A 19,792-nucleotide genomic window follows, 5' to 3' on the forward strand; every position below is an offset into this window, starting at 1 on the left:
ATTGGGCGATTGCTTTGCTGAACACCTCCGTTCAGTCTGCAAGTGTGACCCCGAGCTTCCGGTCGCCTGTCACTTTAATTCCCCGCTCCATTCCCACTCTGACCTTTCTGTTCTCGGCCTCTCTCAGTTCAAACGAAGCTCAACGCAAGCTCGAGGAACAGCATCCCATCTTTCAATTAGGCACTTTACAGCCTTCTGGACTTAACATTGAGTTCAATAATTTCAGGTCATAACCACTGCTCCCATTTTTCCCAGACAGCAGATGCTGGTAATAATTCTGCTGTTGCCATTTACACCTCCTCTCGACCCATCCTTTGTAACTTTACCTGTCCCATTACCACCCCCCTTTTGCCTCGCACTATCCTCCAGTTTGTCATTTAAGAACATAATGGGAGCCGGAGTAGGCCATACGCCCCTTGAGTCTGCTCCGCCATTTAATACGATCATGGCTGATCCGATCATGGACTCGGGTCCACTTCCCTGCCCGCTCCCCATAACCCCTTATCGTTTAAGAAACTGTCAATTTCTGTCTTAAATTTATTCAATGATCCAGCTTCCACAGCTCTCTGAGGCAGCAAATTCCACAGATTTACAACCCTCAGAAGAAATTTCTCATCTGTTTTAAATGGGTGGCCCCTTATGCTAAGATCATGCCCTCTAGTTCTAGTCTCCCCTATCAGTGGAAACATCCTCTCTGCATCCACCTTGTCAAGCCCCCTCAATCGTATACGTTTCGATAAGATCACACCTCATTCTTCTGAAATCCAATGAGTAGAGGTCCAACCTACTCAACCTTTCCTCACAAGTCAACCCCTTCATCTTCAACCTAGTAAACCTTCTCTGAACTGCCTCCAAAGCAAGTATATCCTTTCGCAAATATGGAAACCAAAACTGCACGCAATATTCCAAGCTCACTAATGGCCTGTACAACTGTAGCAAGACTTCCCTGCTTTTATATTCCATCATCATTGCAATAAAGACCAAGATTCTATTGGCCTTCCTGATCACTTGTTTTACCTTCATATTAACCTTTTGTGTACAAGTACCCCCAGGTCCCACTGTACTGCAGCACTTTGTAATCTTTCTCCATTAAAATAATAACTTGCTCTTTGATTTTTTTTTTCTGCCAAAGTACATGACCTCACACTTTCCAACATTATACTCTATCTGCCAAATTTTTGCCCACTTAGCCTATGTCCTTTTGCAGATTTTTTGTGTCCTCCTCACACATTGCTTTTCCTCCCATCTTTGTATCGTCAGCAAACTTGGCTACGTTACACTCAGTCCCTTCTTCCAAGTCATTAATATAGATTGTAAATAGTTGGGGTCCCAGCACTGATCCCTGCAGCACCCCACTGGTTACTGAATGCCAACCCGAGAATGAACAATTTATCCTGACTCTCTGTTTCCTGTTAGCCAATCCTCTATCCATGCTAATATATTACCCCCAACCCTGTGAACTTTTATCTTGTGCAGTAACCTTATATGTGGCACCTTGTCAAATGCTGTCTGGAAATCCAAATACACCACATCCACTGGTTCCCCTTTATCCACCCTGTTCATTATATCCTCAGACTTCAGCAACTTTGTCAAACATGACTTCCCCTTAATAAATTCATGCTGCCTCTGACCGAATTTTGCTTTCCCAAATGTCCTGCTACTGCTTCTTTATAATGGACTCTATCATCTTCCCAACAACAGATGTTAGGCTAACTGGTCTATCGTTTCCTGCTTTTTGTCTGCTTCCTTTTTTAAATAGGGGCATTACATTTGCAGTTTTCCAATCTGCTGGGACCTCCCCAGAATCCAGGGAATTTTGGTAAATTACAACCAATGCATCCACTATCCCTGCCACTACTTCTCTTAAGACGCTAGGATGCAAGCCATCAGGTCCAGGGGATTTATCCACCTTTAGTCCCATTTCCTTAGTGATTGTGATAAGTTCCTCCTCTCCTATAGCCCCTTGACTATCCACTGTCGGAATATTGTTAGTGTCCTCTACCGTAAAGACTGATACAAAATATTTGTTCAGAGTTTCTGTCATCTCCATGTTCCCCATCACTAACGCCCCGGTCTCATCCTCTAAGGGAACAACATTTACTTTAACCACTCTTTTCCTTTTTATATACCTGTAGAAACTCTTGCTATCTGTTTTTATATTTCATGCTAGTTTACTTACATAGTCTATCTTCCCTTTCTTAATCATTTTTTGAGTCATTCTTTGCTGGCTTTTAAAAGCTTCCCAATCTTCTGTCCTCCCACTAGTTTGACACATTGTCTGCCCTTGTTTTTAAATTGGATACCGTTCTTTAGTTAGCCACAGATGGCTAGCTTTTCTCTTACGCCCTTTCCTCCTCACTGGAATATATTTTTCTTGAGTTGTGAAATATCTCCTTAAATGTACACCACTGTTCATCAACCGCCCTACCCTTTAATCTATTTTCCCAGTCCATTTTAGCCAACTTTGCCCTCATACCTTCATAGTCTCCTTTATTTCAGCTTAGTACGCTGGTTAGAGATCCAACTTTCTCACCCTCCATCGGAATGTGAAATTCAATCATGCTATGATCACTCATTTCTCCTGCCTTCCACCCTCTCAGACCTTCCCTTTTGTTCTTTCCTCCCCTCCTCCTCCTCTGCCTCATTTGCTTAAAACCGGTTACAGCTTTAACTTTTTTCAGTTCTAATGAAGGGTCATCGACCTGAAACGTTAACTGTTTCTCTCTCCACAGATGCTGCCTGACCCGCTGAGTGTTCACAGCATTTTGTTTTTATTTAAAATGAATGCAGACTGACCATAGACTATCAAAATTTTAAAAATGTTTATTATCAAAATTCTCTGGCAAACAAACATTTACACTTTACAGTCCGAACATGATAATTAAGAGTTGCTGAAGTAAAGTTCGCGCTCGGTTAGGGTGTAAATGCAAACACAAACCAGTATTTACTGCAGTGAATACAGACTGGTGGGGGCAGTGGACACAAGAGCCTGTACCGTTACCAGCCGCTCGGGAACCAGATGCAAAAACTGAGACCGGACTGTACCCAGCGACCAATCACCAGACAAGTTCAACACTCGGCACCTCACAAACTCTGAAGTGTTCTGTAAACTGGAGCCCGTGAAACAAGGAACTTTAACACAAAGAGGGAAACATTAGTTGCCATTGGTAGCCGGATCCTCCTCCATATCTTCCTCCTCTACCTCATCTGTTGGGCCTGGAAAATCACAACAGAACAAACCATTTATGCAAAGTATTTCACTTGCTGCTGTTTATATCCGGTCAAAGATTAAAACATTTATTCCATTTTTATTAATCGCTTTTGTTTGGACAAGTTTCTTAAAACAGACGTAACATTTGCACCGGAACAGTCACAGAGCAGGATGCAAATTCTACCTCAAAACATCTGCAAAAAGGGACGTTAAATGCTGATTTAATTTGGCCAAAGCCCCCAAGTCGGGAAAAGCTTGGCCTAACTCAGTTTATATCAATCCCTCGATGCCAAAGCTCGATCGGGACAAACTTGGTTCAATTAGTCAGGCAAAACTTACTTGTTGCCATGGTGAGGAAGAGGCAGACACATCATCGGTAATGGCTGCCCGAAAATCGTTCTTAAACATATAAATAGCAAAAGGGTAGTCACGGGAAGGACGGGGCCGATCACCAGATCTCCATGTTGGCCCCGATTGCCCCCCCTTCCTTTATGAAAGACCTTAGTGTTCCCTTTTATGTTGCCTGCTAATCTATCCTCATACTCTTGCTTTGCCGCCACCACCCCCCCATCCCCTTTTTCAGTTCTCCCTTCCCCTGTATCTTTTGAATTCAGCCTGATTATTGAATTATGAATGACATCATAAGCCTCCTGTTTCTGGTCCATTCTAATCTCTATCATTAGTCACCCAGGAAGCTCTAGCTTTGGATCCCCTTCCTTGCCCCCTCGTGGAAATGTGACGAGTCTGTACCCGAACACTCTCTTTGAAAGCCTCCCGTTGCTCACTGACTGTTTTATCTGCCAATCTTTGATTCCAATCCCCCCGGGCCTGCTCTCCTTTCAACTGACTGAAATTAGCCCTCCTCCAGTGGAGTATTTTTACACCTAATAATTCCTTCTCCTTTTCCAGAACCTCCTTATTCGTTCCTGGGACGTGGGCTACTCTAAACTTAATGATATTGTGATCAGTATTTCCCAAATGCTCCCCCACTGAAACGTGCTCCACCTGCCTCACTCCATTCCCCAGAACGAGATCCCGCACTGCTTCCTTCCTCGTTGGGCTGGAGATTTACTGATCAAGAAAGTTCTCCCCCTCTTTATTTTCCCAGGTCACATTTGGCTAATTGAATTCCCCATTATCACTACTCTAAATTTGTTGCATCTTTCTGCAATTTGCTCCTCTATCTCCTTCCACTATTTGGTGGTCTACAGTATACACCTAGTAATGTAGTAGTCCTTCTACTGCTTAATTCTAATCCAATAGATTCTTTGAACTCTCAACTACATCACCCCTTTCTAGTGCTGTAACAGTATATTTGATCAATACTGTCACCCCTCCTTTTTTTCCTTGCCTACCTTTCCTGAATACGTTGTAGCCAGGAGTATTAAGTGCCGATTCCTCCGCCATATCAGCATTGTCACTATATTATAATCCCATGTGGCTACTTGTACCTGCAGCTCACCAACCTTATTTACCACATTTTGGGCATTTACACACATGCACTCCTAGTCTGCCTCACATTTCTCCATCTGATCACTGCTATTTCTGGACTATTTACTGTAATGCCAGTTGTCTGTCCCAGTTCCGTGCACCTTGTATCTCCCTCTCTAATGCATCATCTTGGCACCCCTCCCCCTGCCAAATTAGTTTAAACCCTCCCCCACAGCACTAGTTAACTTCCCGCGAGGACATTGATCTCAGCTCTGTTCAGATGCAACCAGTCCATCTGGAGCAGGTCCCTCCTGCCCGAGGACTTTTTATTTTTAAAAAGTTTACTTCATAGTTAAATAGTTCATAGTTTAGTTCTTAGTCTATTAAATAGTGGCACGGCAGGGCAGCTTCATCCCATGGAATGCACATCCTGTGTCACGTAGGAAGTCCTGGACGCTTCGCGTAGCCTGGACGACCACATGTGCAGGAAGTGTCACCAGCTACAGCAGCTCGAGCTCAGGAGGATGGGAACCAGAGAATAAATTCAAAAGGGAGAGAAAAGCAAAGCTGAAATTGGAAAACAAAAAAAGTAGAATGTGAATTTGGAAGACAGAGGAAACAAAGACTAGAAAATAGATAAGGGAGTTTTGGCAGTGCTAAATGGTATATACGTCAATGCAAGGAGTATAGGGAATAAGGCAGATGAGCTGAGAGCACAGACACTTGGGAGTACGATATTACAGCTATTACTGAGACATGGCTGAAAGGACAAGTATGGTAGCTCAACATTCCTGGGTACAGGGTTTTCAGATGGGATAGAGGTGGGGGGGGGGGGGATTAAAGAAACTATTACAGCGGTGAGGAGGAGCGATATTAGAAGGATCAAATGAGGCCATATGGGTTGAACTGAAGAACAAAAAGGGGCACTCACTCACACTGCTGGGAGTGTACTATAGACTCCCAGTCAGAGCAAATATGTAGGCAAATTTCTGAGAAGTGAAAAATCTATAGGGCAGTAATAGTGGGGGATTTCAACTAATCAAAAATAACCGGGATAAAATTAGTGTGAAAGAAATAGAGGGTGCGGAATTCCTAAACTGCATTTAGGAGAATTTTTTTTAGCTAGTATGTAGCAAGCCCAACACGGGAGGGAGCGGTTCTGAACTTAGTTTTAGGGAATGAAGCTGGGCAGGTGGAAGGGGTATCAGTGGGAGAGCATTTTGGTGCTAGTGATCATAATTCAGTTAGATTTAGGGTAGTTATGGAAAAGGACAAAGATATACCAGGAATAAAAGTTCTCAATTGGGGGAAAGCCAATTTTGCTACGCTGAGATGGGATTTAGCCAAAGTGGACTGCAAACAGCTACTTGAAGGTAAATCAGTGTCAGAGCAGTGGGAGGCATTCAAGGAGGAGATAGTGAGGGTTCAGAGCAAGTATTTCCTCTTAAAGAAAAAGAATGGAACTAAAAAATCTAGAGCTGCCTGGATGTCAAGGGGCATACAGGGTAGGATAAAGAAAAAGGGAGGTTTATGACAGATACCGAAGGCCCAATACTGCAGAAACCCTAGAGGAGTATAGAAAGTGCAGGGGTGCAATTAAAAAGGAAATTAGGAAAGCAAAGAGAGAGCATGAAAACATTTTGGCAAGTAAAATCAAGGAAAATGCAAAGTTGTTTTATAAATGCATTAAGAACAAGAGGATAACTAAAGAAAGACTAGGGCCTATTAGAGACCATAAAGGTAATTGTGTGTGGAGGCAGATGTGGATATGGTTCTTAATGAATATTTTGCATCTGTTTTCACAAGAGAGGGGCAATGCAGACACTGCAATCAGGGAGGAGGAGTATGAAATATTAGATGAGATAAACATAGTAAGAGAGGAAGTATTAAGGGGCTTAGCAGCTTTGAAAGTAGATAAATCCCCAGGCCCAGATGAAATGCATTCCAGGCTGCAAAGTGAAGCAAAAGAGGAAATAGCAGAGGCTCTAACCATCATTTTCCAGTCCTCTCTGGCTATAGGCGTTGTGCCACAGAACTGGAGGACTGCTAACGTAGTACCTTTGTTTAAAAAGGGGGAAAGGGATAGAGGCCAGTCAACCCAAATTCAGTAGTGAGAAAATTATTGAAAAAATCCTGAGGGACAGAATAAATCTTCATTTAGAAAGACACGGATTAATCAAGGACAGTCAGCACGGATTTGTTAAGAGAAGGTCGTGTCTAACTAACTTAATTGAATTTTTTTGAGTAGGTAACAAGAATGGTCGATGAGGATAGTGCATTTAATGTAATGTATATGGATTTTAGCAAGGCTTTTGATAAGGTCCCACATGGCAGGCTGGTCACGAAAGTAAAAGCTCATATCACCCAGGACAAAATGGCAGGAAGCAAAGGGTAATAGTTGATGGGTGTTTGTGACTGGAAGGCTGTATCCAGTGGGGTTCCGCAGGGCTCAGTACTGGGTCCTTGCTCTTTGTGGTATATATCAACTATTTAGACTTGAATGTAGGGGGTATGATTAAGAAGTTTGCAGATTATACTAAAATCAACTGTGTGGCTGATAATGAAGAAAGCTGTAGACTGTAGGAAGATCTCAATGAACTGGTCAGGTGGGCAGAACAGTGGCAAATGGAATTCAATCCGGAGGAGTGTGAGGTAACGTATTTGCTAACAAGGCAAGGGAATACACATTAAATGGTAGGACACCAAGAGGAACAAAGGGACCTTGGAGTGCAAGTCCACAGATCCCTGAAGGTAGCAGACCAGGTTGATAAGGTGGTTAAGGTGGCATACGGAATTGCTTGACTTTATTAGCCGAGGCAGAGAATATAAGGTGAGGGAGTGCAGCGGCAGGTCAGAGTGCAAAGGTAAGAGTTTGGTAAGTGGGAGAGTTCGGGCAAGTGGGAGCGGGAGGTGTTGCTTTGTCTTGTTTTCCCCACCAGTGCTGACTCCCCACCTGGGAGGAAAAGAAAACGAAGTGTGACGTCACAGCCAAGAGGGTAAGTGATTGGTGAGTAGTTTTTCTTTTTTCCTTATCTTGTCAGTAAGAAACCTTTGGCATTGTTGCCACATTAGGTTATTTTAAGGGTTAAGTCATGGCAGGAGAGCCCAGACCTGTGTCATGCTCCTCCTGTGCCATGTGGGAAATCAGGGACGCTTCCAGTGTCCCTGACGACTATATGTGCAGGAGGTGTATCCAGCTGCAGCTCCTGTTAGACCGCATGACAGCCCTGGAGCTGCGGATGGATTCACTCTAGAGCATGCGCAATGCTGAGGATGTCGTGGCTAGCACGTTCAGTGAGCTGGTCACACCGCAGGTAAAGGTTACAAAGACAGATAGGGAAAGGGTGACCACCAGGCAGAGCAGGAGTAGGAAGGTAGTGCAGGAGTCCCCTGTGGTCATCTCCCTCCAAAACAGATACACTGCTTTGGATATTGTTGGGGGCGATGGCTCACCAGGGGAAGGCATCAGCAGCCAAGTTCATGGCATCGTGGGCTCTGCTGCACAGGGGATTCTATTGTAAGGGGGATAGATAAGCGTTTCTGCGGTCGCAACCGAGGATGGTATGCTGCCTCCCTGGTGCAAGGGTCAAGGATGTCTTGGAGCGGCTGCAGGGCATTCTGGAGGGGGAGGGTGAACTGCCAGTTGTCGTGATTCATATAGGTACCAACAATATAGGTAAAAAGCGGGATGAGGTCCGACAAGCTGAATTTAGGGAGCTAGGAGTTAAATTAAAAAGTAGGACCACAAAAGGTAGTAATCTCAGGATTGCTATCAGTGCCACGTGCTAGTCAGAGTAGAAATAGCAGGATAGCTAAGATGAATACGTGGCTTGAGGAGTGGTGCAAGAGGGAGGGATTCAAATTCCTGGGACATTGGTACCGGTTCGGGAGGAGGTGGGACCAGTACTAACCAGATGAGCTGCACCTGGGCAGGACCGGAACCAATGTCCTAGGGGGAGTATTTGCTAGTGCTGTTGGGGAGGGGTTAAACTAATATGGCAGGGGGATGGGAACCTATGCAGGGAGACAGAGGGAAATAAAATGGGGGCAGAAGCAAAAGATATAAAGGAGAATAGTAAAAGTGGAGGGCAGAGAAACCCAAGGCAAAAATCAAAAAGGGCCACATTATAGCAAAATTCTAAAGGGACAAAGTGTGTTAAAAAGACAAGCCTGAAGGCTCTGTGCCTCAATGCGAGGAGAATTCGTAATAAGGTGGATGAATTAACTGCACAGGCAGCTATTAACGATTATGATATAATTGCAATTACGGAGACATGGCTTCAAGGTGACCAAAGCTGGGAGCTCAACATCCAGGGAGGATAGACAGAAAGGAAAAGGAGGTGGGGTAGCGTTGCTGGTTTAAGAGGAAATTAATGTAATAGTAAGGAAGGACATTAGCTTGGATGATGTGGAATCTGTATGGGTGGAGCTGCAGAATACCAAAGGGCAGAAAACGCTAGTTGGTGTACAGACCACCAAACAGTAGTAGTGAGATTGGGGATGGCATCAAACAAGAAATTAAGGATGCGTGCAATAAAGGTACAGCATTTATCATGGGCAACTTTAATCTACATATAGATTGGGCTAACCAAATTGGTAGCAATACTGTGGAGGAGGATTTCCTGGAGTGTATTAGGGATGGCTTTCTAGACCAATATGTCAAGGAACCAACTAGAGAGCTGGCCATCCTAGACTGGATGATGTGTAATGAGAGGGGACTAATTAGTAATCTTGTTGTGCGAGGCCCCCTGGGGAAATGTGACATAATATGGTAGAATTCTTTATTAAGATGGAGAGTGACACAGTTAATTCAGAGACTAGGGTCCTGAACTTAAGGTAACTTCGATGGTATGAGACGTGAATAGGCGAGGATAGACTGGCAAATGATACTTAAAGGGTTGACAGTGGATAGGGAATGGCAGACATTTAATCGATTACATGGATGAACTTCAACAATTGTACATCCCTGTCTGGAGCAAAAATAAAACGGTGGCTCAACCGTGGCTAACAAGGGAAATTAGGGATAGTGTTAAATCCAAGGAAGAGGCATATAAATTGGCCAGAAAAAGCAGCAAACCTGACGACCGGGAGAAATTTAGCATTCAGCAGAGGAGAACAAAGGGTCTAATTAGGAGGGGGAAAATAAAGTATGAGAGGAAGCTTGCAGAGAACATAAAAACTGACTGCAAAAGCTTCTCTAGATATGTGAAAAGAAAAAGATTAGTGCAGACCAACGTAGGTCCTTTGCAGACAGAATCAGGTGACTTTATAATGGGGAACAAAGAAACGGCAGACCAATTGAACAAATACTTTGGTTCTATCTTCACGAAGGAAGACACAAATAACCTTCCGGAAGTACTAGGGGACCAAGGGTCTAGTGAGGAGGAGGAACTGAAGGATATCCTTATTAGGCGGGAAATTGTGTTGGGGAAATTGATGGGATTGAAAGCCGATAAATCCCTAGGGCCTGATGGACTGCATCCCAGAGTACTTAAGGAGGTGGCCTTAGAGATAGCGGATGCATTGAGTCATTTTCCAACATTCCATAGACTCTGGATCAGTTCCTATTGAGTGGAGGGTAGCCAATGTAACCCCACTTTTTAAAAAAGGAGGGAGAGAAAACAGGGAATTATAGACCGGTCAGCCTGACATCGGTAGTGGGTAAAATGATGGAATCAATTATTAAGGATGTCATAGCAGCGCATTTGGAAAGAGGTGACATGATAGGTCCAAGTCAGCATGGATTTGTGAAAGGGAAATCATGCTCGACAAATCTTCTGGAATTTTTTGAGGATGTTTCCAGTAGAGTGGACAAGGGGGAACCAGTTGAGGTGGTGTATTTGGACTTTCCGAAGGTTTTCGGCAAGGTCCCACACAAGAGATTAATGTGCAAAGTTAAAGCACATGGGATTGGGGGTAGTGTGCTGACGTGGATTGAGAACTGGTTGTCAGACAGGAAGCAAAGTGTAGGAGTAAATGGGTACTTTTCAGAATTGGAGGTAGTGACTAGTGGGGTACCGCAAGATTCTGTGCTGGGGCCCCAGCTGTTTACATTGTGCATTAATGATTTAGACGAGGGGATTAAATGTAGTATCTCCAAATTTGCGGATGACACTAAGTTGGGTGGCAGTGAGAGCTGCGAGGAGGATGCTGTGAGGCTGCAGTGACTTGGATAGGTTAGGTGAGTGGGCAAATGCATGGCAGATGAAGTATAATGTGGATAAATGTGAGGTTATCCACTTTGGTGGTAAAAACAGAGAGACAGACTATTATCTGAATGGTGACAGATTAGGAAAAGGGGAAGTGCAATGAGACCTGGGTGTCATGGTACATCAGTCATTGAAGGTTGTCATGCAGGTACAGCAAACGGTTAAGAAAGCAAATGGCATGTTGGCCTTCATAGCGAGGGGATTTGAGTACAGGGGCAGGAAGGTGTTACGACAGTTGTACAGGGCCTTGGTGAGGCCACACCTGGAGTATTGTGTACAGTTTTTGTCTCTTAACTTGAGGAAGGACGTTCTTGCTGTTGAGGGAGTGCAGCGAAGGTTCACCAGACTGATTCCCGGGATGGCTGGACTGACATATGAGGAGAGACTGGATCAACTGGGCCTTTATACATTGGAGTTTAGAAGGATGAGAGGGGATCTCATAGAAACATACAAGATTCTGACGGGACGGGACAGGTTAGATGCGGGTAGATTGTTCCCGATGTTGGGGAAGTCCAGAACGGGGGGCACAGTCTTAGGATAAGGGGTAAGCCATTTAAGACTAAGATGAGGAGAAACTTCTTCACTCAGAATGGTTAACTTCTGGAATTCCCTGCCGCAGAGTATTGTTGATGTTAGTCCATTGGATATATATTGAAGAGGGAGTTAGATATGGCCCTTACGGCTAAGGGGACCAAGGGGTATGGAGAGAAAGCAGGAAAGGGGTACTGAGGGAATGATCAGCCATGATCTTATCGAATGGTGGCGCAGGCTCGAAGGGCCGAATGGCCTACTTCTGCACCTATTTTCTATGTTTCTATGTTAGCGTCTTTCTTGCTCACTGGAATAAAGTTGCGCTGAAAACCGGCTTTTCCGATCTGTCAAGCTGGAGTTTGACCGATCGTAGCCAGATCGGGAGCAAGAACATTTGCAAGGGCAGGATTGCGGGATTTACCCATATCTTGCTCAGCAATGTCCTCAAAACTCTTACGCCTGATAAAAGCAGGCTCATAGTGTGCTTTTACAGGCACAAGTGTTTTAAAACACACAAAAACATATTAAAATAAAGTTATGAAAACATATTTTATTGTTAAAAAACCTCCCCACGACAGTAAGTTTATTTTAAGGCATAATTTTAAAAACTTTTTTAAAAATTGGGAATATATATTTTTAATGACAGTAACTTTAATTTAACTAAATATTAAATATGTAGTGTATATTTTCTATTTTTTATTAATGGTTTGTGTGTTTGGGGGGGGCGCTTCTCATTCATAATGAGATATGAGGAGAGACTGGATCGACTGGGCTTGTATTCACTGGAGTTTAGAAGAATGAGAGGGGATCTCATAGAAACATAAAATTCTGGCAGGACTGGACAGGTTAGATGCAGGAAGAGTGTTCCCATTGCTGGGGAGTTCCAGAACCAGGGGTCACAGTCTAAGAATAAGGGGTAAGCCATTTAGGATCGAGATGAGGAGAAACTTCTTCACTTAGAGGGCCCAAGTTTCCACAAGAAAAAAAACGGGCGCCCCTCCGAGCTGGGCGCCCTTTTTTCGCGCCTAAAAAAATCCTCGGTATTCTGCACCTACCTGTAAGTCCTGTGGCCCTCGGCGCAGCCAGCACGAGCTGTGGGAGGGCGGAGCCAGGTCCTGGCACTGAAAACAGTGCCGGGACCTCTGCACATGCACGCTACTGTCGGCACGCAAGTGCAGTAGCTCCAGGCGCCGAACTGTGTGGGAGGGGCCCGAAGCACGCAGCCCCTAGCCCTGGCTGAATGGCCTCACTGGGGCTGCGTCAATGAGGCTCCTCCCACGGCCAGCTCCTGCCCCCCCACCCGACCAGACCCGACACTCACTTCCCCCCCCCAACCCGCCGACCAGACCCGACCCAACACCCGCTTCGCCGCCCCCCCCGACCCCAGACCCGCTTCCCCACCCCCCCGCCGACCAGACACCCGCTCCCCGCCCCCCCGACCCGACACCCGCTCCCCCCGCCGACCCGTCCCGACACCCGCTCCCCCCCACTGACCCGACCCGCGCTCCTGTTCCCCGACCCGACCCCCCTCCCCCTCCCTCCCTCTCCCTCTCCCCCCCCTCTCTCTCTCCCCCCTCTCTCTCTCTCTCCCCTCCCTCTCTCTCTCTCTCTCTCCCCTCCCTCTCTCCCCTCCCTCTCTCCCCTCCCTCTCTCCCCTCCCTCTCTCCCCTCCCTCTCTCCCCTCCCTCTCTCCCCTCCCTCTCTCTCTCTCTCTCTCTCTCTCTCTCTCTCTCTCCCCTCCCTCTCTCTCTCTCTCCCCTCCCTCTCTCTCTCTCTCTCTCTCTCTCTCCTCTCTCTCCCCTCCCTCTCCTCTCTCTCTCTCTCTCTCTCTCCCCCCTCTCGCTCAGCGGCACGAACGGCTGCAGAATTTTCCCAGGCTGAAGCACTTTCACACAGGTAGGAAGATGGTTTATTTAATCTTTTCTTGGCTTATAAATGTTTATTCAGGTTGGATTTATTTGTATAATATTTGTAGAAGTATAAATAAGGATTTATTGTCGAATTTAATTTTTTTCAGTTCTACAAAAATCTTCACTGGCTCCATTCTACTTTAGTTTGGAGTACATTTTCACTGTGGAAACTTTCAAATCAGGAGTCAGTGGCTGGACACGCCCTCTTTTGAAGAAAAAATTCTGTTCTAAACTAGAACTGTTCTACCTGACTAGAACTGCAGAAAAAAAAAAGTGGAGAATTGCGATTTCTAAAATAGTCCGTTCTCCACCAGTTGCTCCTAAAAATCAGGCGCGAATCATGTGGAAACTTGGGCCCAGAGTGGTTAACCTGTGGAATTCCCTACAGAAAGTTGTTGAGGCCAGTTCATTAGATATATTCAAAAGGGAGTTAGATATGGCCCTTACGGCTAAAGGGATCAAGGGGTATGGAGCGAAAGCAGGAAAGGGGTACTGAGGTTGAATGATCAGCCATGATCTTATTGAATGGCAATGCAGGCTCGAAGGGCCGAATGGCCTGCTCCTGCACCTAATTTCTATGTTTCTAAGAGCAGGGAGGTTTACTTGAACTGTATAAAACACTAGTTAGGCCACAGCTAGAGTACTGCATGCAGTTCTGGTCACCATTTTACAGGAAAGATGTGACTGCACTGGAGAGGGTACAGAGGAGATTTAAGAGGATGTTGCCTGGACCGGTAAATTTTATCTATGAGGAAAGATTGGATAGGCTGGGTTTGTTTTCTTTGGAACAGAGGAGGCTGAGGGGAGACCTTATTGAGGTATATAAAATTATGAGGGGCCTAGAGAGAGTGCATAGGAAGGACCTATTTCTCTTAGCAGAGGGGTCAACAACCAGAGGGCATAGATTTAAAGTAATTGGGGGGAGGTTTAGAGGGGATTTGAGGGGAAATGTCTTCACCCAGAGGGTAGTGGGGGTCGAGAACTCACTGCCTGAAAGGGTGGTAGAGGCAGAAACGCTCACCACATTTAAAAAGTACTTGGATGTGCACTTGAAGTGCCGTAACCTACAGGGCTACGGACCGAGAGCTGGAAAGTGGGATTAGGCTGGATAGCTCTTTGTCGGTCGGCGCAGACTCAATGGGCCGAAATGATCTCCTTCCGTGCTGTAAATTTCTATGATTCTAACTGGTCCCAATGCCCCAGCAATCCAAAGTTCTCCCTCCTGCCACACGTTAACCTATCTTATCTTACTGCTCCTATACTCACTCGCACGTGGGAGTAATCCTGAGATCACTACCTTTGAGGCCCTGCTCTTAAATTTGCTCCCGAGCTCCTGAAAGTGTCTGTAGAACCTCAACCTTTTCCTACATCACTGGTTCCAACTTGGATCATGACCTCTGGTTGTCACTTGCCCCCACAAAATGCTCTGCACCCGCTCAGACTCAGTTGGGAGTCAGAGAGAACATTTCTAACCGCGGAATTACTTGTGTATACTGAGCTACACAGTGCGTCAATCAGCAAGGTGTTTTCTGTTCGTCAGCAGGTACTGAGGATCCCACACTATAGACTGTCTGCTCTAAACCCAGGCTTCAGTTAGTAGGAAGCACAGACTCATGGACAGACTGGGAGTGTGTGCAAGCATCAAAGTTCAGAGAGTAGGTGGAATTAAGTACAGAATGCAAGATTCGAGCTCGAATAGAAATTAAAACCCACAAGCACAGCCGAGTTTGTAAATGGGACAGACTTTAACGGGAGTGTGAGCAATGTCTGTTGCAAGGGGAGTCAGTGGTGGTGGTGGGGGGGGTCTCCAGATGTTGCCAACATGATTGTTTTTTTTGGTAAGGAATTTAGTGTCTAGTAAAGTACGAGAACAATGGGTAGCCCACGATAGAACCATCCTACGTGGATTGTGGAAGGAGTGGGGTTGGTGGTGAAATGGCTTTTCCTTGCCCTGGACTCTGGGCTCTTCGCTCTCTATGTCTGCCGACCACTCACCAGCCTTCCTGTCCCGGCCTGGGATTTGCCCAGTCTGCAACATGCCTTTCAGTTTCTCCACTTCAGCCAGCGTCGAGGCATTTGCAATAGCATTCTGCAAATCAAACAAAGATATTTCAACTCTACAGGCATAAAAGGTTCAGAGTATTGCAGGTTTGAGTGCACTTCGATATTCTCCAGTAACCGACCCTTCAGCCTGTTCACAGGTCTGTGTTAAATTGCTGCAACGCCACACCTAAAGTACTGCGTACAGTTTTGATCTCTGCATTTAAGGAAGGATCATCATCATCATAGGCAGTCCCTCAGAATCGAGGAAGACTTGCTTCCACTCTTAAAAATATTAGTCCTTAGGTGGCTGAACAGTCCAATACAGGAACCACAGTCCCTGTCACAGGTGGGACAGATAGTCATTGAGGGAAAGGGTGGGTGGGACTGGTTTGCTGCACGCTCTATCCGCTGCCTGCGCTTGATTTCTGCATGCTCTCAGCGATGAGACTCGAGGTGCTCAACGCCCTCCTGGATGTACTTCCTCCACTTAGGCCGGTCTTTGGCCAGGGACTCCCAGGTGTCAGTGGGGTGTCTTGCACTTTATCAGGGAGGCTTTGAGGGTGTCCTTGAAACGTTTCTGCTGCCCACCTTTGTTCTTTTGCCATGCAATGCACTAAGTATAGGTGTACCAGATAGCATAGCCAAAGTGTGTGCATATACACACACACACAGACAGATGATAAGCAAAGAGGTAACTAAGCGCAGACTGCACTCCCCCAGCCCCCCCCCATAGCCCTGTATCAATTCCAAACTAACCCACTGTCCCCACGCAGCCTGTGACTGCAGACTCTAACTAACCCCACTGTACAAACAGTTAGTATGCAGGTACAGCAAGCAATCAGGAAGGCCAATGGAATGTTGGTCTTTATTGCAAGGGGGATAGAGTATAAAAGTAGGGAAGTCCTGCTACAACTGTACAGGGTATTGGGGAGGCCACACCTGGAGTACTGCGTACAGTTTTGGTCTCCGTATTTAAGGAAGGATATACTTGCAGTGGAGGCTGATTCTGGAGATGAGGCAGTTGACTTATGAAGATAGGTTGAGTAGGTTGGGCCTCTACTCATTGGAGTTCAGAAGAATGAGAGGTAATCTTATCGAAACGTATAAGATAATGAATGAGGGGGCTCGACAAGGTGGATGCAGAGAGGATATTTCCACTCATAGGGGAAACTAAAACTAGGGGACATAGTCTCAGAATAACGGGCTGCTCATTTAAAACTGAGATGAGGAGGAATTTTTTCTCTCTGGGGGTTGCAAATCTGTAAAATTTTCTGCCCCAGAGAGCTGTGGAGGCTGAGTCATTGAATATATTTAAGGCAGAGATACAGATTTTTGAGCGATAAGGGAGTAAAAAGGTTATGGGAAGTGGGCAGGGAAGTGGAGCTGAGTCCATGATCAGATCAGCCATGATCTTACTAAATGGCCGACTCCTGCTCCTATTTCTTATGTTCTTATGTTCTTATGTCCCCACGCAGGCTGCATTGGGCAGATAGCGCAGCAAGTTCAGCAATTTGGCCTGTTATCCTAATAGCTCACACTGGCTTATCCACCCCAAACTAACCCCACTGCACCGTTCTCTACCTATAGTCCTGTATCAACCCCACTGCCCCACTCTCCCTATAGCCCTGTATCAATCCCCAAACTAATCTCACTCTCCCCATAGCCCTATCAATCCCAAACTAACCCCATTTTCTCCCCATAGCCCTGTATCAATCCCCAAACTAATCCCACTACCCCGCTCTCTCTCCCCATAGCCCTGTATCAATCCCAAACTAATCCCACTACCCTGCTCTCTCCCCATAGCCCTGTATCAATCCCAAACTAATCCCACTGCCCCGCTCTCTCCCCATAACCCTGTATCAATCTCAAACTAATCCCACTGTCCCATTCTCCCCACAGCCCTTTATCAATTCCAAACTCATCACACTGCCCTGCTCTCCTGAAAGCCCTGCATCAATCCCAAAATAACCCCACTGCCCCACCCTCTCCTAATAACACGGTATCTTCCCCTGCTTCATGATTAATAGCCTCTGCCTCAACCAGTCGCTGTGGCAAAGCATTCCATTCTCCAACAACCCTCGGTGTAAAGACAATGCTGTATACAAGTTCCCACTGACACCACACACCTTCACTTGACAATGGAATACACACCCACTTACCACTACAGAAATTACTGGCCCCAATGCTGGCTGTGCAGTCAGTTATTTACCCCCAGTGCTTCCCCGACCGTCAATCTAGACTGCATCCCACAACCTAACACAGTGGGAGAAGGAAGTGAGCGAGCTGTCTTGCTGGATTTATCGATACCATTCTGCCAGATTCATATCCCACCAAGTTCCTGTTGGTATTTTTTGTTGGGTGAGGGTATTAAGGGATATGGAGCCAGGCATGATCTGTCTGAATGGTAAAACAGACCGAAGGGTCCAAATGGCCTCCTCCTGTTCCTAAGCTCCATCTCCTCACTGATTATTTCACCCACGGACTTTCTATTGAGCTCTGCTAAATCAAGCATTACTTCATCTCTCTGATTGATGCCATCTCCACTTTTATCCCCTCTATTTATTTCCAACCGTACTAAAATGCCTGCTCATGTTTTAGTCTTCAACCCTGTCAAAGGGCAGTTCCCCGTGCCCCCTCCGTTCCCCTTCCACATTCTCTTGTTTTTAAATCGGATTTCCAGCATTTTCCCCATCACGTGTAGAGCTGCTGCATGCACAAGTCGACTTGCCTTAATTGCTTCTACTTCGGGTGCAGAAGGACCAGCTTTTTTCTTCTCCCCCGACAACCCTGCACCTGGCATGAAACTTCGGAACAAAACACAGGATTTAGTCATTTATGGTTCCCAAAGAAAAACTTCTCTGGACCTTTAAAGCCTTAAAGTTTAAAAACCAGTGCAGTATCTGATCTTTTCATAAACTGATACATTTTACAGTGCTCCCCCGAATGGAGCATTACTTGAAACAGCTTCCCTCAGAAACACCAAGGCACTGGACAGGCAGCATTTTACAGTCGCTGCTCAAGAAATCAGCAATTTGGAATCAGTGAACGCCCACACAGGCTAATTCTTACCAACAATAACCCCCAATTGTAGCGTTTCTGAGGCAAGATGCCAAGTTAAATTTAGTATCTGTATCTTACGTCTTCGTTTTCTTGGTTATATCCTTTGCAAGCTGCGCCCCACGTTTGCCTTTGAACATTCGATCCGCTTCCTGACGTTCCTGTGGCAATACATCACATCCAGTTACAGTCAAACTGACTTTTACCCAGTACAGCAACATCCCAGTACTCAGGGTGCTTTCAGATTTAATGGGACTGTTTCCCGTGTTCCAGCTCCCCCGACAGCAGAATGGCAGCCTCGGAGTTCCACGGGTCAAAGGTTCTGCCATGGGGATAGCTGAGCACTTCAGCGGTGCAACTGCAGGGAGACGTGCATCAACAGCTCGCCCATAATCTGAACAACAGCAGAAATGGGTGCAAGCACCACAGGCCAGAGCAGCACACATCATGCACTTTCACTTCAGCAACATTCCAAGTTTGGGACAAAATTCAGCCGCTCTTTCATCAGACTGAACGTGAACTCAACTGTCGGAAAGACATCCCCATGATGGGTTGGAATGGCCAGTCAACGTTTAACACTGGCCGCTAGCCCACATACAAAAGGACATCGCTCCTGCACTTCATTTACAATTACTGGGCGGTGAATATTGAATACGTGTTTAGATATGACTGCTGTACAGCAGCATGGGACAGAATGCCTGTCGTGTGATCCCACCATTTTTAACCAGGAGTTAGCCACTGTTCTTCAGTCTGACCTTATAAAATACACACCAAGACCAAAACTGAAAATACTGAATCTGATACAAAAGGCCAGAACTGGTACAAGGTCGTTAATCACTGCCCTATAAATGGTAGAAACAGATCATTGTACCTCAAGTTAAGTTCGGCTCTTGGATGGGAGAACATAAATTTATATTTACAATAATAAAGTGCTTGGTGTGCAGACACAGAATACCAAAGGGAAAATTGTTGAATTTGAATGAGGTTAGATGTGAAGTATTTACAATTTTTGGTACCCAATAATAGGAAGGATATGGAAGCAACGGGGCAGCATGGACTCACGGAGGCATTACCGGGATGAGGACAGACTACGGCCGAGGTGGTTAAGGGCACTCAAGGTTTATGCAAAGTTCTGGTAAAGTATATTGCAATAGATTGTTTCCATTGGTCACTGGGCTGGTAATTATTTTATCTGTTATAAGTTATTAATTTAATAATTACTAGCAAGTTAGTTTGTCAGCTCTTAAATTAAACCCGTTCCCTAATTTAGACAGCAAAGACAAGGGGTTGTGGAGTGAGGAAAGATTGTGATCAGACTGGGTGGGATATTAAAGGGAATGGGGAGTGAGTGGGATCAGACTGGGTGGAGAAAAATACTGGTATAGCCCGTTTTGTTCTAA

At 45.6% G+C, this 19,792-nt stretch overlaps 1 protein-coding gene across 1 annotated transcript in view; it reads right to left on the bottom strand.

Annotated features, from left to right (window-relative positions):
- Positions 1–2,803: 2,803 nt before the first annotated feature.
- snrpa1 (small nuclear ribonucleoprotein polypeptide A') overlaps positions 2,804–19,792 on the bottom strand; it is a 35,828-nt gene continuing 18,839 nt past the window's right edge. The window contains exons 6-9 of the mRNA XM_070858717.1: positions 18,474–18,553; positions 18,064–18,139; positions 15,288–15,381; positions 2,804–3,216 (exon numbers count right to left, since the gene is read on the bottom strand). Coding sequence (XP_070714818.1) covers positions 3,155–3,216; positions 15,288–15,381; positions 18,064–18,139; positions 18,474–18,553 — 312 coding nt within the window. The 3' untranslated portion in view covers positions 2,804–3,154. The remainder of the gene's footprint in view (positions 3,217–15,287; positions 15,382–18,063; positions 18,140–18,473; positions 18,554–19,792) is intronic.

Source organism: Pristiophorus japonicus, chromosome 17 (genome assembly GCF_044704955.1).
Source record: "Pristiophorus japonicus isolate sPriJap1 chromosome 17, sPriJap1.hap1, whole genome shotgun sequence".
NCBI lineage: Eukaryota > Metazoa > Chordata > Chondrichthyes > Pristiophoridae > Pristiophorus > Pristiophorus japonicus.